The sequence below is a fragment of the Poromitra crassiceps genome (assembly GCF_964638095.1).
Source record: "Poromitra crassiceps genome assembly, chromosome: 10".
Taxonomy (NCBI): domain Eukaryota; kingdom Metazoa; phylum Chordata; class Actinopteri; order Beryciformes; family Melamphaidae; genus Poromitra; species Poromitra crassiceps.
This window is the reverse complement of record NC_139631.1, coordinates 22,347,244-22,372,456: the sequence shown is the minus strand read 5'-3', so window position 1 is coordinate 22,372,456 and position 25,213 is coordinate 22,347,244. Positions and strand designations below refer to the sequence as shown.

General features: G+C 43.2%; 1 protein-coding gene across 2 annotated transcripts; it reads left to right on the top strand.

The window, feature by feature from the left end:
• Positions 1-3,244: 3,244 nt before the first annotated feature.
• On the top strand, positions 3,245-24,844 carry LOC310784051 (kinesin-like protein KIF2A). 2 transcript variants are annotated; one of them, XM_083645020.1, is made up of 21 exons: positions 3,245-3,394; positions 9,020-9,114; positions 9,811-9,939; positions 10,551-10,605; positions 11,306-11,422; positions 11,739-11,783; positions 13,452-13,552; positions 13,739-13,834; positions 13,927-13,981; positions 14,159-14,321; positions 15,494-15,584; positions 15,843-15,906; positions 16,126-16,217; positions 16,301-16,443; positions 16,712-16,916; positions 17,202-17,312; positions 17,425-17,492; positions 18,971-19,118; positions 19,987-20,088; positions 23,081-23,216; positions 23,599-24,844. In XM_083645020.1, exons 1-21 carry the CDS (start codon positions 3,334-3,336, stop codon positions 23,682-23,684), a joined length of 2,163 nt encoding a protein of 720 aa, XP_083501146.1. In that variant the 5' UTR covers positions 3,245-3,333; the 3' UTR covers positions 23,685-24,844. The 2 variants fall into 2 exon arrangements, with proteins under 2 accessions (XP_083501146.1, XP_083501147.1); XM_083645021.1 differs by lacking the exon at positions 11,739-11,783.
• Positions 24,845-25,213: the final 369 nt, after the last annotated feature.

Below are 25,213 nucleotides of genomic sequence, written 5' to 3'. Positions count from 1 at the left end.
TATGTATGTATGTATGTATGTACGTACAGTATGTATGTATGTATGTATGTAGTATGTATGTATGTAGCCTATGTATGTATGTATGTATGTATGTATGTATGTATGTATGTATGTAGTATGTATGTATGTATGTACTGTATGTATGTATGTATGTATGTATGTATGTATGTATGTAGTATGTATGTATGTATGTATGTATGTAGTTAGTATGTATGTATGTATGTATGTATGTATGTACCATGTTTCTCTGTATATCTGTATCTCTCTATCTCTGTTGCTATTTACTTGGCCACCATCGGCCTGGCAGCATTCATATTTGGCACGGGTAGTCAGAGGTCCTGAGTGTACAGGGACGGATATTTTAATTAGGTCTTTATGACTGATTAAATGCCCAAAAACGGCCAATTGGTGATAGCATTACCCAGAGCAGCAACCCCCCCCCCCCCCCCCCAACTGGTATCAGCAATTTATGGACAGCACTCCCCACAGCAGCCAGCAGGTGGCACACACACACAAGCAGATGGCGTGTGTAGCCTCCATCGCCCACAACCACCTCTCCAGCATCCAGCCGCTCCAAGATACCCTGCACACACACGCACACGCGCACGCACGCACACACACACACACACACACACACACACACACACACACACACACACACACACACACACACACACACACACACACACACACACACACACACACACACACACACACACACACAGATTGCATGCTCCAATGTGTCGGCACATTTGAAGTTGATTCCTGCTTTGTCTGTTTGGCACATAAAATCCAAAACTATGCTTCATTCACTTTTCTTGACTCTGTTTGAATTGTTTGTTCTGTCTGGCCTGTGAGTTATTAAACCGTTCATCACTTGACCAATAAACTAGATGCTATCTGCTCTATAACGTATGATTCCATCACTGTGAAGGTTTATGGACATGTGTTTGTTAACTTTCCCTGGGAATTGGGGTGCTTTTACATTTCACCATGCAGGCTCTGTGTAAACACTGGCAAGATTCAAATGGAAAATGTCTGGTTCATCACAGTTTTTTAGAAAAGCAGAGTGCAGGGCTTGGAATATATGGGATTTCATGAGAGACATTTTGTAAAAATATTGGTTACTGCCTCTATTCTATAGGTGAAAATGATTTTCTAGTGCTGGACTTCTCTTGTGAAAGCATTCCCTCTAAGTGGTGTCCACACTCCACAGCATCATAATTTCTCGCGTGGATCATATTCAAAACAATAGCAAATTATAGATGGGTGATAGATTTCTTCACCTGGGGACCCTGAGGCAGTCTGTATCCTGTCAATCAAAGAACAGCCAGTTCAATGAACAAGGGACAGTTGCATCAATGTAAAATCACAAAATAATGTAGGGAGGGAACTCAGGGAAGGAAGGAGAACATGACAAGCACAACAAAAACATGGCAATTGTGGCAATTCTGTCTGTGAATGTGCATTAATTTTGGGTGGATGCAGCTCTTTCCATGCCAACTCAAAATATGTGAGTGTGGAGTGGGGAATGTGGATCCATTTTGAGAGAGAAATGGACTAAAAATATATCATGAATAAATGTTGTTTGATATGAGGACTTGGTCTCTTGTTAGAAAATGTGTATTCTGGTATCAATGGATAGAGGTGACATTTACAAACCATTATGAACCTGATGAGAACATGATCAGATACATGTATATTATAGATTTCACATGATTTCAATGAATATGCCTACAGCTGACTGAATTAATTATATGACCTAATATAAAAGTCAAATTTGATTTAACGTTCCCTTTCCAGAGCTGTGCAAGTTGCATTGTGTCTATGTCGCTAACACAATTTTCGTGTTCAATAAATATCAGCACTGTTCCTTTACTTAGGCTGTCATGCGCAGTGTCAGTCTCATCCGGTCGTTCTTTCCCTCCCTTCATGAGAGGAGGAGGAGGCTGCCAAGATGCCAAGAACTCACCACAATAGTATTTCCGGGTTTGCATACAATAAAGGTTCCTCCTCATCAATTGAATTTCCAGATCCGCACAGATCCCATTCCCAACACAAGTATGGTGAAATGTGTGCTGCATTATAAAACAATTAAATACTTCCAGAAGTCTGTGCCTGGCCTGGGAGCTGTTGGTTCCCATGCCTTTGGGTGCCTTGTGCCCATGTGGTCTATCTTGTGAAAAGACCCTTCCTGTGTGGAGTTTGCATGGTTTCCCCGTGCTCACCTGGGGGGTTCCTCCTGGCTTCTTCTATTCCCGCCTGGGACGCTGTTGGCTCCCCATGCATTCGGTGCCTGGTGTCCATTGCCCAGGGGGGCTATCTCATGAAAAGGGCCTTCATGTGTGGAGTTTGCATGTTCTCCCGACCCCGTGCATTGGTCTGTGGTGTGACGTCTGTGACAAATAAAGACAGGGTTTGTCCATCCTCCTTAAAAAAAATCTTGTGTGACTCCATGGGAAAGCCATCTGGTACTGACTCAATAAATTTGAAACTACCAATAATATGATGTGAAATAACTAACTGTATACAAGGATTCAATGCGGCAGAAATGTAATACTGTGGCAGGCCCGGCTCCAGACCCAAATTACAGAGGGGGCCTGCCCCTAGCTTGGGGGGCCAAGCTACCCAAGGGGGGTCCGGGGGGATTCTCTCCCGGAAGAAGATTTTGTACATTTTAAAGTAAAATTCGTCAACCTGGTGCATTTGAGAGCAAAATGAAGAGGCTAAATCTATGAAGAACTACACACATCTCTCATGTGTTGTGACTTTACAAATAATTAGGCCTAAACAATTAATATTAAATGTATTTACACATTGTGCACAAATTGCATTCATTGTGACAAATTTACAATAGTTAATATCCAGCCAGAATCATTGCAAATGGATGTTCAAAGTAACAGTTAGCAATAGCCTTCAGTTAATCAATGCCTAATGCCAGATTCCGTTTTAAACTTTAAAACAGAAAAACGGAAAAACGTTTTTAGCAAAAAATAATAAAAATAATAATAATGGGGGGCCAGTTTGGGGAATGGGGGGGCCCGGTCCGGTCAGGCGCCCCTCCAACGCCGGGCCTGTACTGTGGTGATATTTGCTAAATTCCAAAGGCCAGGAATCCAGGAATCCCCCCCCAAATTAGAGCTACGTGCATTTATTTTGAAAGGGCGGGACAGGAAATGCTCTGTTGTTGTTATTCCTGGTGAATTTACGCGGGCTCATGATTCTCCCGCATCTCTTCCAGTTCCCCCCCCGACCAAAGACTGCCAAATAAACATTTATCTAGGATATAATAACTATTTTGACCCTTTCTTTTGGTTATTGGAGTAATGTAGAATGGCGTCTGCTTTTGGGAAGATTGTCGTTGGTACTTATGTGGAGATAAAGCGCAGTGATGGTAAGTATTCCCCCCTCTGTGCAAGTTGTTTGAGTATCTTTGTTGCTGTGGTGTTCAATTGAGTACAGCAACCGTTGCCGCTGACTGCAGAGCGTAACGTTAGCTGCAAGATAACATGAACCTAGCTGTGCCAGGGTGGAGTACTAACGTCACACAGCCAAAGCCTTTTGAATGAGCTACCTTTGTTAGCAAGCTCGCTTGCGAAAAAAAAAGTCATATGACGTTATACTTATTTGTAAAATTTAGCTCTATTTAGACAGTAACACAGCTAAATACCCAACGTTATCACTGCAGTATTGCGTTACCTTTATATCCAACTAGCTAGCAAGTTTTAAACTAACGTTTACGCTAGCTAGCTAACTTGCTAACCAAGCTAACGTTAGCTCGTGAGAAAGAGATTAATAGTATCCAACATAACGTTACCTACCGGACTGGGTGGCTCTTTCGTTTTTATCATTTGGCCTACAAACGTCACTTAACCAAATAATGAAATGTTTACTCAGCGAACTCGTTGTGGGAACACCTATGAACGGGTCCAAATAAAGAATTGGCAACCGGTTATCGTACATTGCATTGGTCATAACTGCACCACATAGACGTATCCCATTACTGTAACTAACGTTAGCTACATTCATTGATTCAATAAGTCAGAAATGCTGTGGAGTATCATCATCCCTTGGATCGTGAATATCGTCAAAATAAACCTAAGTTAGGCCAAGATAGCATGAGGTCAAACAAGCAGTATTCTCTTAACACCTGTGTCGGTTATATTTGCGGGAGTGCTGCTAAGAAGCTCGGACTACACACTGTTCAGTTTCATTGTAGGGTGGATAAAAGGGGAGATGGGGAAAGGGAGAGGCTGCCTGTGTACTCTTCTCTGTGAATGTCAGCTTTATTCTGCTCTGTGCAGTTGGAGAAACAACAACCGGTTCATGTCATTCCTACTGGCCCTTCCAGGATTTGGGTGTGTTTTGGAGTAAACCCTAAACAGTAAATCCTCTCTAGAACCAACCATTCCTTTTAGAAAATAAATTGGTCAAAGGTGATGGTGAGGTTGTGTTTAGGAGTAGTTAGTGTTGATGACTTTGAGTCATTTTCACTGGGAGCTGTACTCTTCTGAAGATCAGAGGTGAGATGACAGAGAAAAGCACAGCGGCCCTGAGAGGGAAGCTGTCCTGTCCAGTGTCCGGGGGGGGGCGGGGCAAGGCAGGTCAAGGCGAGCCAGATTCAACCTATTAACCACACTGCCCCATCTGTTGCAACTCCCTGGATTCTGCCAATACCCTCTCCTTTCTGTTTCACTGCCTGACATACATACAGTACATGTACTGCATGTTGAGAGCAGGGACTGGTGGAGAGGAACTGGTGGAGGGATAAATGGATGACCCGTAGTTATCTCATCAGCCAGTCTGTCACCTGTTTATGTCCTATTTGGATGCATTAAAAGGTCCCCTGTTGAGTCTGTCATTTATCTGTTGTGTTATTGGGCATCATTTGCCTGAAATCATCAGTATCTCTCAAAGTAGAGACAGGATGGGATCAACCTAGCCTGATATCAGACTGAATTGTCAACTTGTTACACTCATTTCCATCTTCAGAAGCAGCCAAAACTCGACTAGTGTAGAGTTCTCAGTTTCAGCCCGAGCCTGTCGGGCTGGGTCGGGTCCGGTCGGGCTGTGCAAAAAAAGAGAAGAAAAATTAAAATGTCTTTACAGTAGGCTAGATTGATACTCTTTATTCTCTCTCCTTCTCTTCCATGCTTACACATGCATGCATGCACACAGCTTAGAATTCAGATTTTTAGCCTGAGCCCGACGAGACCCGACCCAGCCCGACGGACTCGGGTCAGGTTCGGGCCGACAATTTTTGCTAATTGGTCAGGTCGGGTTGGGCTCAGGCCTCGGGGCGGGCTTCAACTTACTAGTACCGGGTCGGGTCAGGTTTGAATTTTCAGGCCCGCTGAGAACTCTACTCTAGTGGAGTGGGTGGATTCAAAGGTCTGGCCAGGCAAGGGCCAACCATCAGCTCAGTGGTTATGGCCTGCAGAGTTTTTCTTCATCTATGACATGTTTCTGGTATTGGTGGTTTTGTTGTTGATTTAGTGAAACTGATGCTTTGAAGGCTTTGTTCCTCAGGCTAAGCAGAGCTTCAGGCACCCCCCACCTCCATCGCACGGCGCCAGCTAGTGGGAGGCAGGTGTCAACACACTCATTCAGCCAGTTTTCATTAAAAGTGGGACACAGTCAACAGTGCATTCACTGGATCAGTTGCTTGATGACAAGCCAGTATGTAACATGAGGAGACTGACTTTCTCTGACTTGGCATTTCAGGTCTGCCATATAGGAACAAAGTGTGACAATACAGAGTATGATACTTTTATGGTGCCCATAGGGAAATGGTCTTTTCACTTCCTCTTCTCCAGTGAGGTCAGAGTGCAGCTATTTGAAGGCCTGGACCTGGTAGGCATTCAGTGTTGCACAAGGATGCTTCAGCAGGGCAGATGCTTTCTGACATTTTATTTGAGCATGATGTAGACTGTGTGCTTGAGGCCTCTGGCCGTCAACAGGTTAGACGGGCCATCCTGCATGCCTGGTGCATGGTGCACAGTTCCACCACAACATTAGGCATGCAGGCCACGGTTAGGGACAGTAGACAATATTTATCTTTATTTGGACATTTTAAAAACCAGAAATGGACAAAATGCAAACAACAAAATAATGTGTGGGTTGAGACCGGAAACCATATAAGCACTTATACAGGGTCTCTCTACCTAGAAAACCAATATTGAATAATCTGTACAAAGCATATAATATAAAGAGAAAGGAAACAAGAAAGCAATAGATAAGGAAAAGAAAAGCAACAGTAAAAAGAAAAGGGAAAACAAAAAAGCAATCAAAATGAGTAAGTAGGTAGTTAGGCACAAATACAATAGGCAGTTATATTCAGATGAGGTCTGCAGGCACTTGCACAATATTAATATATTAATATATTAATAATTAATTGTAATTATTATTTTACTGGGTATTGCATCCATCATTCAACTCTGATGCATTCCATCCAAATAGCTATGTTATGTTAATGCAGGTTGAGGTAAACTGGATGTGGTGTTGTGTAACAAGACTTATCCACTTATGCCATTAGGAGGTGGTTATTGTTCTTTAATAACTGTTAAACATGCAGCATGTTCAACAGAGTGAAATCTGTCTCTATGGTTGAATGACATAGTTGATCACAAGGGAAGGCTACAGTTTCATACTGACATTTTGGCTCAGTTTCTGTCTGTCACTTCTACTTCTTTTTTCTTTGATGTCTACTATATTGACATTACTAGCTCAAAGTTGACGGGAACAAATTCAGACTGCCAGCAAGCAGCTGTGTTTTGGAGGTACGGTACTTGGCTGGCTGTGTGGATGTAATTCTCTCCCTGAATACTGCAGTCCCTCCCTGTGTCACAGCTCACAGTGCTCTTGGCTAACCCATCATGTGCCACGTTCCTGTTGTTGTTGCAGCAGCCTCTGTTGCCAGGGTTACACTAGTGTAACCTATCATGTCCCAATCCAACATCGGATTATTTACACACTTCACTTGTGTGGCTGTCTATTTCCGGTTTTGTTTCCTGGATTTTTGGATTGTACTCCTCTGGTGAAAAGTGTTTACTACTACACACCCGGGCTGCAAGGATTCAAGATGAGAAGTTGAGATCCAGGCAAAGAGCGCATGTACGAGCGTTTGAAAAAAGTTCAAGCGTCAAAGCGTCCAGAAAAGCCATCCATCTATTGTCTCCGCACACCTAACTGGCTGGTGGCTCTCATGGCCTGCGCTGCCCACAGCGTCTCCTACATTGACAATATTGTGGGAATGCACTCAGGTCACTGTGTTACAGCGTTTAAGCTACCCTCAGGTCATGGTGTTACAGCGTTTAAGGTACACAGTCAGGTTACGGTGTTATAGCCTTTTTAAGCTACCCTCAGGTCATGGTGTTACAGCGTTTAAGGTACAGAGTCAGGTCACGGTGTTACAGCCTTTTTAAGCTACCCTCAGCCAGGTCACGGTGTTACAGCCTTTAAGCTACCCTCAGGTCACGGTGTTACAGCCTTTAAGTTACCCTCAGGTTACGATGTTACAGCGTTTAAGTTACACTCAGGTCACGGTGTTACAGCGTTTAAGGTACACAGTCATACTGTACCTTAAATACACAATGGTCGAATATTCGGGTCCAGCCATACTAGTCTCTGACTCTCTGCCTTATTTCTGTTGAACTTCTCTTGGCAAGTCTTGCCCCTGGTGATACCCAGCTGTTTCTACAAAGAACTACTGTGCAACTGATAAGGATGTGATTCATGAGGACCTAGGAGTTCCTTCCAGTTTGGACACACTACTCAGATTTCAATTGATCTATTGTTATTCACTTTGATTTAATCTGTTAAAAGTAGGCAGATATAAACTGCAGTTGCTTTGGTAGCGATCAAGCATGATTTTACTATCACTTTTTAATAGGTAGGAGGATCATGGAGAGTACACAAGGTTATCCTGCTCTTTCTCTTGAGTCACTTGGTTTGCTTTTCCTCCTGCTTGCTGATGTGAGTTGAATCAGGGAAGTTCAGCAGCTGAGAACACTAAAAGCATCTTTGCTCCTTCCCTGTCTCTCTCTAAATAATGGATACAGGAAGTGTGCAACATGTCGTTTCCCTGGACTGTTGACAACGCAGTTATGTCCACATCAGATCCGAGGCCCACAGTGGTTAGCTGCAGCGGCTGTTATCAGTGATTCACTCTAACGGCTGATCATCAAACCGAGTCATGATGGCCGGAGTTGACTAGATGATAAGCTTAGCCTGAGGGTATTGCCTGGCTCTCCTCTGAAACTTACGAGACTCAATTTCAACATGGCAGTAATGAAAATGTAGAGCCTGAGCCTCAGGATATCCGGTGTCGGTGTCAAACTGAAATGCTACGTCGGTTAGTGCCTTAATTAAAGAGCACAGAAAGCAGTTGATTCAGTTGAACATTACTCAACACTGTGATCGCGCTGTTTTCAATAGATCTTGGTTTCAGCTGCTTTATAATGAAGTGTCTGTGTTCATTTTGTCTTCCCCATTGCTGGCTCCCCTCAGTTGTTCCTCGTGTTATTGTCCAGGCTCATCCTTTATTCACACAAAAAACATCTGGAGTTACACAGGAGTTACATTTGTCACTATGGGTATACTCACACTAAATGCACTTTTGAGAAATCTCATGTACAGATTCATGTGTCGATTAGATGCCTCTGTGAACAGGGTTATTGTGGCCTTAACCAATCCTGCATTAAGCAACACCAGGTTCTATTCTCCTTTGTGGCGACATTGGAGAAAGAGCCTCTATGTTTTATGATGCCTTGTATTTATTTTAGTGTTGTCTTTGCATTTATAATGTATTTTTATGTATTTTATGTCTTGTCTTGTTTTATATGGACCTGCGCTTGTGTCTGAAATAAAGTTTGAATTCAATTGAATTGATAGGCTACAGTAAGACCTTTCTAGATGAAATGAGACAAAGTTGTTTGAGTCTAAGTAAGAAATTCCTACAGCCTCAACTAGTCTCGGTCAGCTGATCTGATGTCTGTGTATCTGTGTGACACTTCCACAGGACGCATTCACCAGGCGATGGTGACCTCACTGAATGAGGACAACGAGAGCGTCACTGTGGAGTGGATAGAAAATGGAGATACAAAAGGGAAAGAGGTAAGCCTCCAGTCATTACCAGTCAAAGCACCACATGCGCTCAGCTCTTCCCCTGCAATGAATAATGCATCTAAAGACGTTCAAGAGCGCTGATGATTACACAACCATGCTGCATGCGCTGCTACGCAGTCCCGCCAGACATCGCCTGGCTGCATGATGAGCTCACTGAGTCCCTAACTGTAGTCATGCTGCTTCTTCCCACACATTATTTATATCCCACTACTTAACTCTCATTGGAGTTTCTTTTTCTTATATATTTGCATAAAGACTTCCTCTAATATGGTTGACTAATAGACTATTATTGGTTCCACTTCCACTCATTTATTATTGCTTGACTTTATTTAACTCTAAGCCCCATGATGGCGAGGGAGACAATATTCCCTGTTTAATACCTCTGCTATAACTTTGAATAGGCTACACTGTAATAATATTTTGGGTAATACAGCCTAATTTGTTTTTTCTCTTGTTGATAGATTTTGAATTGCTGACTCATCCATTTTACGTAGCACAATTCTTCCACAATTGATACATACAGAGCATTTTAGAATTAAACCTTTACCTTTTGTTTGATGACACATGAGACGTTTTATGTATAATATACTAGTGCGTGTTGTGCTGTTTAATATCAAATGCTTGTTAATTATCACACTGCTAATCTCTTTACTTTGTTAATAATACTCGCCTGTTTCTGGACAGATTGACTTGGAGAGTATATTTGCACTAAACGCAGATGTGGCTCCAGATGAGGAAATTGCCCCCAGCCCAGAGACGCCACCCCCACCTATACCTACCCCCACATGTGTGAAGGGCAGCAAAATTGCAAAGGTGAGTGTGCTACCCTTACCATATCTAGCCAGGTGAGATTGTTCTGTTTCTTTTGATTCCCTCCCTCCCTCTTCTTCTTTTTTTTACCTCCCTCTCTACATGATAGTCAGAGTGTATCTAAAGTGCAAACATGCTCTGGGAGTTGGTGTGGTTTCAGTTGGCTGCTGGACCTTAATGTGCATACAGGATCCTCCTACAGTAGCTAACAAGCTAATTGGGCCTGATTAGTACACCATTGCTATGTGGTGCACAGTAGATGCAGTAAGTTACACAGGATGCATCCCCACAAATAGTGTATTGGGTTTTAGACCACCTGCATTATATCTACACTAGAAGTCTTGAGATACTGCATTGGCAGAGCCATCAAGAACACTTAACTGTGAACAAAAGAGGCCCCTGCAATTAGTAGTACTGTAATTTGATTCAGAGTCTTTGTCTTTATCTGTAGCTCTTCATTGAGTGTGGCCACGGGAGTCAGAAGGGATTGTAAGCTGTGTGGAAACAAGATCACATTTATTTCCACAGGTCATGACTGGCTGTGAAATATAATTTTAGGATTCACTTGTCCTAATCCTAGAATATCTTACCGTAGCTTTTGATTTTTCTTGCAGAACCGTCGGACGATAGCGCCTACTAAGAGTGAAATACCATCCAGGGATAATCGAGGTGTGTTTTATACAAGACCCTAGAAACTGTTTGATATTTCTCCTATACTATGACTCTCTTGCCTGTGTCCAGCCCGCATGGATCAGTCTTTAGCACTACAGAACCTGCATGACTATTCATGAATCAGACGATTCAATTTCAGACTGTGCTTCATGGGGGCTCGACACTAGGCTCATCTCAACTCAAATCTTGAAATTGAACTGATCTCAAATTAAATTTTGTTATTTTAGAACAAATATTTGTAGTTGCTCTTTAAATAATTTAGTGTTAATATCAATGGTAGTGGTATTATGATGAGAGAAATCATTATGTATCTGCATATTCCATATTCCTGCATATTTTAGCACAATTACATCTGATTAATTTGACAACAGGCCTTTGAGGGGTGGTAAACAAAAAGACCGCATATATAAATAGAATTTTGACATGGTTGTGAAAATTTTGAATTATGATCGGTGGAAGTGTTCAAATAAGCTTTATTGTAACTTTTCATTGGATTACTCAGAGCTAAATCTGAGTGTTACTTTGAGGAACATATCGTGTGCCGACCCCCCGCCCCCCTCTCCATTTCATTATTAACAGATTAATAACAGGTCATTTAAGTTATACCAGGCTCAGTTATGAATCCCAGTCTCAAAAATCTTTTATTATTCGGGTCCAAATGAAAAGGTTGGTGTGTGACCTTGAATTGTGTCTGCAGTGATTTCGACCCGGGCCAGACCTGCCCCGCCTCAGCAGCCAGAGCCAGCCCCGCCTCCTCCACCCCAGCAGCCTGCTCAGCCCACCCAAGCTCAGACGCAGCAGCAGCTGCAGAATGGTAATAAGATGTTTTGTGTTCTTTATCGTCCTGAACTGAACTGTGATGTAATGGTGATATTTCTCACCTGAACACAAGAAGCGAGTCATGCTGTTAGTACGCATGCACGCATGTTAGTTCAATGCCAGAAATGTAAAGGCAAAACTTGTATATGATTTTCTCTAAATATGTTGTCGAATGAAGAATGCCACCAATTAATGACTGTTTTTAACTATTTTTTTATTCCGCTTTTTAAGGCCAGCTGCAGAAAACAGAGCCGGTACATAATCTTAACTCTTTTAATATCTTATTTTTGCTGACCACATTTTTATCACAGAATCCTCACATCACCCGCTTTCCAGAAAGGAATATGGACAGCTTTGTATGTATCACCTGCATGTTACCCCCTGCCCCTGCTTTTGGTGATCGCAATGGAGTTCCCGATATAATCTGAAGATCCTCTAGTCTTGTGACATTTTTATGCCTCCAAAGTCTCTGGCTCTGATTGGTCAATTAAAAGCTGTGGTGTGGCTCTGGTTGGTCAATTAAAAGCTGTGGTGTGGTGGTGAAGTAGCACAAACACAATCGATCCAGCAGACATGTTTTCTGCGTGTCAGAGAGGGAGGGGGGAAAAACTGATAGTGTGCCTCTGTTGGACTGTATGTCCTGTCTGTTCCTTCCTCTAAATTCTGCTGAGTCACACACACACACACACACACACACACACACACACACACACACACATATACACACACACACACACACGAGCCCACACGTGGAGAAGCATGTGGTGGGGTTGTGTGTTATTCCTCCAGGCCCAGATAGAAACAATAACCTTGTTCTTTACCCTCCTCCGCACCCTACCAGCGTTCACCGTCTGCTGTTGAGCGTCAGTTTCCCCACCTCCCCCACAAACAGCCTCGGAAGCCACTTTCAGACATGAGCTCTGGACTGTGTCTGTTGAATCAGGTCCGGAGTTGTCCTTTCATACAAGGACAGGACTGTTGTCCTGTCCTTGTATGAAAGGACAACTCCGGACCTGCTTATGGAACATGTTACATGTGGGGGGGGGGGGGGGGGGTGCTGTGCTGAAATGACACTAATTTGGGGTGTGCAGTGCTGGGGAGATTTGTAATAGAGAGCCAAAGCCACGCCCCTTCCCCTTTTTTTATACGAACCAGTGTCGGGGAGAAAATGAGTGGTGGTGAACGACGAGAGACAATGATTTTTTGGGTCCGTTTGAATTGTGCCATGAAGTACAAATGTGACGTTTGTCAATTTAAGATAACTCTTAAGACGAGAAAGTCGCAAAACTGTTGCACAATAAGTTATAAATGAGAAAGACTACACACAACCCGTTACTTTTCTCTCCCGCCAGGCCGTGTTGGTGTCACGTTGTGCGAAACGAGAGATGTAGTAGTTCACTGAGCGGTTTCATACAAAACTAACTGCAACTTTCTTGACTTGCAAAGTTATCTTTTAAATTGACAAACATCACATGATGTGTTCTTCATGGCACAATTCAAAAGGGATAAGAAAATTGTCTTTCGCTGTTCACCACCACTCATATTTTTTCCGACGCTGGTTTGGTTTGTATGCTGAAGCAGGAAGTGGGTGTGACTTTGGCTCTCTATAACTTGTTTGATTGTCGCACAATTTTCAAATCATGCTTTATGATTGTCACACAATTTTCTAATCATGCTTGATTGGGGACCCCTAATTGGTGTTTGCCTTACAGTAGTGCTAGACAGGTAGCCAACATGGTGAGTGAGGGGTTTTAGCTGTCTCCAGTACTGTTGCAGGAGTTCAGTGGAGTTTAGCACTGTTCTGCTTGGTTTGATATAGCCCAAAGCTCCACATGGCGTTCAGTATGAAGGAAGACCAAGACAATGGACATCCTAAGAGAAAGACAAGCTCCAAACAGAAGAACAAAACTGCGATAGTCAGTAAGAGAGACTGAGAAAGAGACGGAAAGAGGAAGAGAGGTCCTTACAAAGGAAGGCCATATGGTATGTCCTGTGAAAAGTAGTTTTTCTTCTCTTCATGGCAGCGAGGAGGAAGTCAAACTGTGTGAAGGAGGTGGAGAAGCTGCAGGAGAAGAGAGAGAGGCGTCGGATTCAGCAACAGGAGCTCAGGGAGAAGAGGGCACAGGTACATCAGCATCATTCTTCCTCCACCCTATCATCCAACTTGTGGCTTTGGCTGAGTTGCTGTTTTTCCACTTCCCTCTTAGACTACTATAATGATCAGAATGTATCATTGGATGGCATGGAAGCAATTTTGTTGAATAAGCTACATACTCTCTGACTGTCATTCTATGTCTCTGTCCTCTCTCAGGAGGTGGACACCACCATCCCCAACTATGAGATCATGTACATGATCAGAGATTTCCGAGCCAGTCTAGACTACCGGCCATTGACCACAGCAGATCTGGTGAGTAGCCTCTTTCTCTTTTAGCATGTTTTCTTATATATTGACCATCAACAACACCATGATGAAATGTCTTTTCGTCCGTCTTTGGACAGATTGAAGAGCACAGAATATGTGTTTGTGTGAGGAAACGCCCACTCAACAAGAAAGGTAAGTCTTCCATCTGTGAATAGATTAAGCTTTGTGAGAAATTGGTTTCAAATAAGGCATCGCACTCCCTTTTACAAAGTTTGCCTCAAAGTCAAAACAGTTTTACTTACAGTAGAGATATTTTGTGTGAATGCTTATGCCTGATCCGTGCCATTGAAAGCCTCTACTGCCTTCTAGAACTGACCATGAAGGACCTGGATGTGATCACCATCCCCAGTAAGGATGTGGTGATGGTCCATGAACCTAAACAGAAGGTCGACCTGACCCGCTACCTGGAGAACCAGACCTTCCGCTTTGACTACGCCTTTGATGACAGCACCACCAACGAGTTGGTTTACAGGTTGGTTTAGTGCTGCTGGTTGTGCCAATCATCTTTCTCTTTTGAGTTTTGAACAGAATGAAATGCTTCACTTCCAACGACACCTGACTACTAACTATAATGAGGAAAGGCTTTGTTCATAAATGTACTTCTTTGTTGCCACTAGATTAGAATGTGTTGACACTTGACTTACTGTATTATCTCTGCCAGGTGAGAGCCTGGAGGGGATCGCGTGCGTGCGTGCGTGCGCGCATCTGCCCAGAGTTAATCTCGCATAATATTGGATATAATAATATAAAGTTTTCTATGTGCATTTATGCCAGTCTGCTTGAAAAACGTATTTATTGACTGGTATACGCCTGACTGCTGACTGCTCACTCTGGCCGGTATAATGACATAATGGTTGCCAAGCTACTACTTACTGAAGCTTTCAAGTTAAGGCAGAAAGTTTTGTTAGCAGTTGTGTTGACTATTTGAGGCACCAGTCTGTCTTACCTGCAGTGTGGAGGCTAATTGGCTAACATAAGCTAGCGGAGCGTGAGTGGGCGAGCGCTGCCGTCACACCGTGTCCTTACAGCAAGCGAGCGTCCAAATCTGTTGTCTGGTGTGACATTTTCACATTGTAGTCTTCCAATTTCACACCAACAGAAAGAAATGCTGATATTACAATGGTTAAAAAGCCTCTGCAGTGGATTTTACATGAACACGGCACCAATCGACCCTGACAACAACTTGCAGTGTATTTGAGGTGAAACCAGTCACTGTTCTGGCTACAGCTGTGGATTCATTTACATTTGTTGTCTGTGAAGTGCCACCATACTCCATTTGCCAGGCGATAATTTAATTTGTGCCTATGCCTATATCGATATTAGCCTTCCTAGTCCACTGTATGAGTGAATGTGGATCAGACCTGTGCGTAAAGGGCTCCTGGTGTTACCTACGCCATATAAACAAACCACGCAACTATCACCTGTGCGCTCGAGTTCAGACTGGAGACATAACCACCGTTAATATTTTGTGTGGTTAGGCTGGCATAGCGGAGCCTGGCAGAGATCTGCACTCTACTAGTTGATAATGTAGTTGATGGATGCTCTCTGCAAGCCACACACTGAGACAATGCAGGCTATATAATATCTGGTTTGTGCAGAGCAGATGGAGTAATGGATGAACATGTGATCTGTCTCGTCCTATAGGTTCACTGCCAGACCTCTGGTGGAGACCATCTTTGAGAGGGGCATGGCCACCTGCTTCGCCTATGGACAGACAGGCAGTGGTAAAACACACGTGAGTTGCATGCAATAAATCTATATTAACAAAAGTGTGATGGATTTAGAAAACTCATGCATGATAACATTGTTTATTATTATTGCAATATCACTCGGGTACATCACTCAATTCCGTTTCAGTCCCAATTGTTTTACTTCAGTTAACTCATAGAAATACTTGTAATATCCTTAATTTTGCTGTATTTCAGTAGATGCATTATTCATCCAAGCACGCAATATGGAATAATGTATTTATTCATGTGTCTTTGTATTTTAGACTATGGGTGGAGATTTTTCTGGAAAAAACCAAGACTGTTCTAAAGGAATTTACGCATTAGCTAGTAAGTGAATAAAGTGGGCTATTATGTGCTGTTTTATTGTTTTAATTTACTCTGTGTGTGTGTGTGTGTGTGTGTGTGTGTGTGTGTGTGTGTGTATTGTAATTATTTATTGTACTATGTGGTTTGGTGTTTGGAAAAGCACCTTCAGATAAAATGTGTTTGTTGTAAATTGTTGGCTCTGGTGTAATTTTCAAATCTCTCTTAACTCTTTTCCTGCAGCTCGGGATGTATTTCTCATGTTGAAGAAACCCAACTACAAGAAGTTAGATCTACAAGTGTACGCAACCTTCTTTGAAATCTACAGTGGCAAAGTAAGTGATATGTTTTTGATATTTTGACCCGTAAAAAAAACAAAAAACAAACATGAAGCCGTGCTGACTGTGTCTCTTGTTAGGTGTTTGACCTGCTGAATCGTAAAACTAAGCTGAGGGTGCTGGAGGACGGGAAACAGCAAGTGCAGGTGGTGGGGCTTCAGGAGAAAGATGTCAAATGCACGGAGGAAGTCCTGAAACTCATAGAAGTGGGAAACAGCTGCCGGTAGGACAACAGTGCCAATCGTGTAATTCCTAGGCTTTGAATGTTTACTTGAAGACTGTTGTTTAGTCGACTTCACTCTCATGGCGTCCATGTTTTATTAAGGTGTCGGCACCAATCAACCAGGTCATATTCTTCCTAACACCTGATGTTCTTAACAATTCACTCTGTTTCTTCCTCTCCCTCTCCCGATTCCTTTCTTGCTCCACTCCTCTTCCACCCTCGTTTTCCCTCCTCTTTCATCTTTCCTCCTCCATTCTCTCACTCTCAGAACGTCGGGGCAGACGTCGGCCAACGCCCACTCGTCTCGTAGCCACGCTGTATTCCAGATCATTCTTCGGAGGAAGGGGAAGATGCACGGCAAGTTCTCCCTCATCGACCTGGCGGGGAACGAGAGGGGGGCCGACACGTCCAGCGCCGACCGCCAGACTCGTCTGGAGGGAGCTGAGATCAACAAGAGCCTGCTGGCGCTCAAGGTCTGGGCTCGGGAGAAAAGGGCCAGTGATTACAGTAGCTGTATTTTAGAGTGTACCGTAATTGTTTGCTACCACTTTAGTCTGTTTTTTCCACAGGCTTATGAACAGACAAAATGACAGTTGATTAACTCGAAATAAAAAAAGATTAATCAACTCCATATTATTGAAATGATGGTATCTAACTTACTATTTAAATTACTAATAGTAGCTAGTTACTGTGTTACAGTCTGACAGTAGTATAGAGTTGCTGTATAATACATCTCTCCCTTTCTGCCTCTCTGTCAGGAGTGCATCAGGGCTCTGGGCCGTAACAAGCCTCACACTCCGTTCAGGGCCAGTAAGCTCACCCAGGTCCTTCGAGACTCCTTCATCGGGGAGAACTCACGCACATGCATGGTCAGTCCACTGCCTTCAGAAACCACCACCCGTGTCCGTGTCTTCATATCTTTTCCATAGACGATGTGACAGTCTTACTGAAGGGATCTGAATGATGTTTTTGTCTGCACAGATTGCTACAATATCTCCTGGTATGACCTCATGTGAGAATACCCTCAACACGCTACGCTACGCCAACAGGTGGGAATGCATTGACACGCTGACGACGATTGGGGTTAATACTTGGCTAATGGCTTTGTGTCACAGGAAAGATTGTACATTAAGCAAAGTTATGAAATGATAGCTCTTACCATTCCACAATAATGCCCAATGGCTTTTGTATAGATTGAAACTAAAGGTATGGAATACTTTGTAATGTGAAGTTGACAGAAAACTGTGACATTCTTTGCCTACTCTCAGCAGTTCTATCTGACTCTCTTGTACCCCCTCTCTCTCTCTCTTTTTCCCTGCTTTCTTTTCCTCCTCTGTCCCGTCCTCTGCTCCTCTGTGCGCGGGCGTGGCTGCTCCTCTGTGTAGAGTGAAGGAGTTTGGGATTAGTCCGTCGGACATCCCCTTCTCCCAGGGCGGCCAGGGGAGTCGCCCTGAGCACTCGCCCACCAATACCTTTGAGTACGATGACTTTGCTGAGACCTCTCCCAGCAGGTCAAGCACTCCCCAATGCACAACACACACACACACACACACACACAGACACACACACACACAAAGCCCATGCACTCCCTCCAGGTATTTATACATTACAAATTCAATATGAGCACATTTAGCAGCCTCCATTCTTTTCATCAGCTGCTAACCATGGAACACTCCTTCACCCGTTGCGTCTTCTTATCCTCCCGGTCTCTTTCATCTGCATGATGCCTCTCACCCTCCTCTCCTGCTTTGACTTGTGCTTCCACTGTTATCTTTTGCTACGCTGTGTGGGTGTGGCCTGGATCATTGTTTTTCTTTTCACCGCCTCATGAACAATGTGTCCGTCTGTCCATGTGGGCGTGTATTATTGACAATGCTGGGTAACGGCCATCAGTAGTGAGGCCTGGATCAAGCTGAGCTGCTGGATGACTAGGACAGCTGTGACATTCTGACATTTGGAATTAAAAAACCCCAAAAAGGTTTGTGTGATAAGTCAGCATCACTGTGCAAGAGTCGCCTACTTGACTTGACAAGGTGACGCTTGACATTTGACGCGATGGTAATGCTGATACGTTCATGCAGCTATTCAGTAACTAACAGGATGCGGGATGAGGTTTTTGTTTGAGCCAACTCCCAGCGGTTAATCCCTCTCACATATTCATAATTAATTAGCGCTGTGCCTTTATCAGCTCAGTCAGGCGTCATTACACACAGATGCCTGCCTTAAATACAATATAAGAAATGCCTATGGGTGGCATGTGATACATCTGTCTACTGTAACATGAGGAGACAAGTCAGCTTTTGAGTGAAAGGGCCCTACGGATGAGAGGATTATATGAAGGTTCAGACATCTAGAGACATCGTAGTCTTTCCCCATGCATGGTGCCATTGCTATCATGATGCTCCCTTCACATGTGTGACGTTATTTGACCCCACTATACCCTCGACCAAACAGCAGCCATCTTGAGAGTGGCACTGCACTGCAAATGAATGGGTCGTAACCTGCTCACTTTCTCTTGTGTCCGCAGGGTGAAGGAACTGACAGTGGACCCCAACCAGGTGATGGAAGGGGGTCGACCCAACATTCACACCGTCGGCCCGCTGGACCTTTTGGACGAGGACTGGCTGAGCAGCTCGCCGCAGAGAGATGACCTCAAACTGCTCTGTGAGCAGAATGTAAGTAGACAGTCAAACTGCTCTGTGAGCAGAATGTAAGTACACAGTGTCTGGAAAATGTCATTAATATGAGGGGAGAGCAAGTGGATCCAATTGGATCTTTGAGCTCTTGGATGGCGTCATGAGTCTGTCAACTGGACTACTTTGTAAGCTTTTGTCTTTGCAAGCATCTGCCCAGCAAAAAGTGTGTTTGAGCAAGAAACTGATCTCGACCATCTCTAGGGAAGCTGTTCTGTAACTGACCCTGGCCTCTGACCACAGTATTCAACCCTCTATGCTGCAAACTTCACGGCCTTCACCATCGCCCTCTTGGAACATAAGAACAAACCTCCATGTTGTACCCTAAAGGGTCTTATTTACAGGAACAGCCGTCCTCTGATGAGTATTTTAATTGCTCAGATGAGTCTTTTAATCGCTCTCTCAACCATGAACAATACTGACACAAACAATAGCAATTATAACATTTAGCAACACTTAAGCCAGAATAATCAAATAAAATACAAATAAATGATAAACATGTATTTACACCAAAATACAGATGATTTAGTAAAATTAAGTTTATTCCAGTAACTGCGAACATAATAACTAAAAGAAACTCCTGGAACAACTAACTGTTGCCGGATGACCTAAGAGATGACCTCAGGGGTCCGTCTAGGTTAAGCCGTTTAGTGCTTTATAGACAAGCAGCATGATTTCAAAATCGATTCTATAGCACACTGGAAGCCAATGAAATCTAAGAACTGGTGTAATATGTTCCAGCTTTTTAGTCAGAACTCCAGCAGCAGCAGGGTTTTTCTCCCTGGGAGACTGGTAAAACATTGCAATACTCAAACCTTGGTAAACCTGGTGAATGTCATTCCTTTCCCAGGAGGAGGAAGTGTCTCCCCAGCTCTTCACCTTCCATGAGGCCGTGTCTCAGATGGTGGAGATGGAGGAGCAAGTCCTGGAGGACCACCGTGCTGTTTTCCAGGTCAGGATAGGACACTGATGACCCCCCTCCCACACACACTCTTTAAATACTATTTAACTAGCCTCTTGTCATATAACCATAGACGTGTGAGGAGAGACTTATGGTATCAGTTGTTTGTGTATGATTCTGTAGACATTGACACATGTACCATACAAACCCATTTTTAACTTGCACATAACCATGTCTACTGTATATTCAGACATTAACACATTGAGTGCCACAGCGCTTCAGTAAAATTGTCTGGAGCCTGTGCCAGATTCACTTCTATTCAGTTGAAAACAGCTATATAATTTTTTCTATTAGGGCTATATGGACATGGCTGGACTCTAATGAAACATTGGACACTCCTGCTTCTTTCAAAGAAGAAATTTTGTTTCTAGACAGTTCCATTATAAAATGACAGCCTCTGAAAGAAGAGCACTTTCAAGGGTTTTCTGCTGTCTTTTTTTACTTTTCAAGATAAAGTCACTTTTATGAATACTTTTTGCACTCTAATTTCAAGCACATTCACTGACTCTGGCTAATATTTTCTGATGTAGTGACATGGTGTAGTTCTGTGCAGCCTGCGTGCCCCACCCCCCTCTCCACCCCTGAGCTGCGGGCTCCTCCCCACACGCACACAGTCTATTTTCGCGGCCTCCGTTTTTGCCCCGGGCGGATCCCAGCGCAACAAGGAAATGGCAAACGGGACTGCAGGAAGAGGTTTGGCCGTTCGGCTTCGGGTGCTGCCTTTCTGGCAGGTAATCGTGTGGAGGAACTATATGCAGACGGATGGACAGAGGCAGAATAGCTCAGTTGTGGGCGCGGATCGCAGCCAACTGTCAGCTGCAGACAGAGCAATCTATATGGCTCTGGCTGCAGCATGCATCGGTTTCCCCTTTGATCACGGCTTTCTCCGCTTTCTCCTGCACAAAGTAAAGGATCTGAGGTGGGTGGCGCAGCTCTAGAGCTGTCGAAAATAATCGATTCAGAGATGCATCGCGATGCTTAACACATTGACTGCCAGACGTTTTTTTTTGCTGTAGGTAGCTTCTGCCAAGCCGTTTTTTGAGGATTATGGCTCATTTTATAAGAGCCGAGGATTCGTTTCAGCTTGGAGTTTGTGAACATACAATATCTCAAAAGTACTAATAGAATGTGTACTTTCTCTGTCTAAAAGAGTTAGTTTGTAGAGTTAGTAGTTATGTAAGCATTAGCAGTTGAATACAGCATGGTTTTAGCGTGAAAAAGAATATTCAGAGATAAACGGCTTTTTGTGAAATTGGATGGAACGGTCACTTTAACCATTCATTTTTGGCTCTCTCTCTCTCTCTCTCCCTCCCCCTCTCGCTCTCTCTCTCTCTCTCCCTCCCTCTCGCTCTCCCTCCCTCTCTCTCTCTCTCTCTCTCTCTCTCTCTCTCTCCCTCCCTCTCGAGTTGCTTCAACTCCGCCCTCCGTGGGCGGACAAGCTTGTCACCAGTCAGTGCTTTGCTGCTCTCCTGTGCCTGCATGTCTGGGCCGCTGTTTGAGGAAGTCGGGATGGACTCGCTCGTTTGGAGTTTTGGTTGAGAGAAGCTTTTGCGATTCTGGTCATATTTATGCTGCGTGTTTCAAAGTGTGTTCCTCCACCTGTAATCTATCACCCGATCATAGTAGATCGGCTGAATCTATTATGTAAATTTGCAATCCCGCATCGCCAGCAATCAGCGCGAAAAGGAGAATGGCTGGGCTGAGAATGGCTTGACAAGTTAAAAAAATGCTTTCCTTTCTCTAGCCAGGAGAGCACTGTTGCCACTTAGTGGGTCGGTGGAATGGGTTGTAAACGTTCGGTGGCTCCAATAATTATATAAGAGATGTAAAAGGCTTAGATGCACAACCCACCGTCAAAAAAAAAAAATCGATGCCAAAAACGTGTAAACACGTTGTTGGCAGGGAACAGCTGGATTCTGAAAACGTGTTCATACGTTGTTGGCAGTGAATGTGTTAATAGGACGATTCTGAATCGATTAACAAATATCAAAAATCGATTATTAAAAAAAAAAAAAAATTTTTTTTTTTTTTTTAATAATCAAATAAAATAGAATGTAAGTACATGCAGTTGTTTATTTTAATTATGGATCATAATACAATGCAATTCCAAATGCACTTTTATTTTAAAAGTAGCCACACAGTGAGAAAAAAGAAAGTGAGAAAAAATAAATCATGTATTGCGGAAAAAGTGATGCCTCGATTTAAGATGCATCGTATAATCGAATCGAATCGAATCGTTGACTTGTATAATCGAATCGTATCGAATCGTGAGATCAGTGAAGATGCACAGCTCTACGCAGCTCCCGTGTAGATTTTTAAGGTGGCGCCGTGTGATCCCTTGAAGGGATTCATGCTCACTGGCTGGGTACGACCTTAAACAGCAGAATTATGGAATACGGTAATATGAATTATGATTTTAGGACGTCCACAGACGTCCTTGGCACTTCTCGTTACTTTTTTTTAGGACTTCCACAGACGTCCTTGGCACTCAATGTGTTAAAGGAAGAGGTCACCCAAAAATAAAAATTCTGTCATCGTCTATCTACTCATGCCAGTTGACTTCAGTGCAGTACACCTGAAGTAAATGGTGACTGGTTTTCTCTTGAGTTCTGCTAATAACCTTGTGTTATATGGACACAATTCACCTGTATTTCAACTGGCTGAGTAGCTGACAGAATTAACATTTTTGGGTGAACTGTTCCTTTAAACTTGCTGAAGCAAGTTATTTGTGTTAATGGGTTGTTTTAAGCAAATATTCCGATTGGTCAAAAATGTATTTCAACTGACTGGTTCTTTATTGATCGCTATGGCAAGTCCTGTGATAACCAGGGAGCTATCTGCTGATCATCCTTGCTTCCTCCTGTTTCTGATTCTTATGGCTACTACTTTGAAATCACATCAGACAGTCAGGATACATTGCATGAAATGGTAACCTGACTAACAAACACAGTTTTAACTGTTTCTGTGTGTCTTCTTTGAGCAGGAGTCTATCCGGTGGCTGGAGGATGAGAAGGTGCTGTTGGAGATGACAGAAGAGGTGGATTATGACACAGACTCGTACGCCACTCAGCTGGAGCAGATCCTAGACCAGAAAATAGACATCCTCACTGAGCTCCGAGGTATGACGCTGACACTACTGCAGGCATGTCCAAAGTCCAGCCTGAGGGCCAATTGTCGCCCGCGGACCGATTTTGTCTCTCAATCTCAAAATACACTAATGTAGATGTGGCCAAACTTCTGGCACATAACAATCACATCACAAACAATAGAGATTAAACTCTATTTGTACTTTATCCCCATGTTACATACTGTTGAATCTTTTTACCAGTCCTTCTGTAGATACTTTGCAGGAGAATCACTGGTAAAATCACTTATTTGGCTCGTTTATTTAATTGTAAGAACTGTATTTGATTCATCATAGAGACTATCCCACATGTCAACCCCATAACAAGTACAGATCACTTTTAAAATGTTTTCCCCTCTCTGTCTTTCCTTCAACAGATAAAGTGAAGTCGTTCCGCTCTTCACTCCAGCAGGAGGAGCAAGCCAGTAAGCAAATTAATCCCAAGAGGCCACGTGCCTTCTAGAGGCTGGTAGCTGAAGAGGTTGAAGTGGCACATGCAGAAACATAACCACTAGATGTTTGGCACAACTCAGGCTGTCGCTAGCAGCTGTGAAAACATGAAGAAAAGGACTGTCCAATGTGCAGGCTCAATTAATTGCATTTGTTATAATCCGACTCTCTTAACCCATTGATACCTGATGCAGCATTTGCGTGTATATCCCTCATTTGTGTGTGTATCCCTTTAAGGCGGTCTTAAAGGGATACACACACAAATGCTGCATCAGGTATCAATGGGGTAAGAATAAAATGGCTGTTTGCTCACTCCAGTCTTGTTAGAAAACTTGGAGGGCAGTAATATTTTTTTTATTTCCTTCCTTTTTTAAAGTAGCTTATTTTGTTTATTTTTCCCAGTGGGGAATGTTTAGTTTCTTCCCCAGCCTGTTTTATCTTATTTATTTTTCTTTTATACTCGTTTGTACTTTATTTGAATGGAATACTTGTTGATCTGAAATTAATTCACAAGAGATCCTCATTGATCGTGCTGTAAGCAGGGGTGTTGTGGAGACACAGTTTACCCACCTTTGAAATGAGGTGAGGTGAGTTAACTCACCTATTTTCAGATTAACTATCAAAATTAATGAGGGGAAACAAGGCAGGTGAACTACTCACCTCTTCTGTATTTACCACTACACCCCTGGCTGTAAGGTTTACCATAACACCAGTATTTGATTTCTGGTAACTCTGCCTGACATGTCTGCATGTACACTCTGTGATAGCGTATGTATGCCATCCTCCTCCTCCATTGTCATGCTTTTGGGTCCTCACTCAACTGGCACTGTATAGTCATACCTCATTAGGCCCAGTCGCTACTATATTCCTTCCTCCTCCATTTCTACAGTCTGGAAGAAGCATTGAACCAAGTTGTGCTTCTTGCTTTGTGTTTGGTTTCTTTACTCGTGTCCCCGAGACAGGTTTCTACATCATGTAGTTTGCTTCATTTGTGCCATGTCAGTTTGTGTGGCTGGCAACTCTTAAAAAATACTTTTACTGTAAAGAAATGTTTTCCACCCCCATTTAACACTTTGTTATAAAAATGAAACTAGGAAAAAAACTTGACAAATGTATAGTGAATACCACTGACCTACCATTGATGATGTTGCTCAGTGTTGGCACCGGATGTAATGCTGGATGAAGTAATAAAGATTCATGTGTTTCATTTTAATGTTAATCTGACGGTGAGTAATCTGATCACGTGACTGATTTTTCTGTACGAGTGGCTGATGTTGAGCCCGTCTTTCACTCGATATCTTGTAAACCCCAAAACTGGGCAGAATGATTTCGTCAGGGACAGTCTGACCACAGACTGTAGAAAGAGACGCAGGATAGCCAAGCGAATGTGATTGGATGAACGTTTGACGCTAGGCCAATCACAGGCAGAGAGGGTGCCTCCAGCCTTCGCCACCATCCGAAAAAAAATATTGCATCAGGGACAGAGCTGGAATCAGATTTGGAGACCCAGCAGCCTGAGTTTAGTCTACAGCACCACCTAGT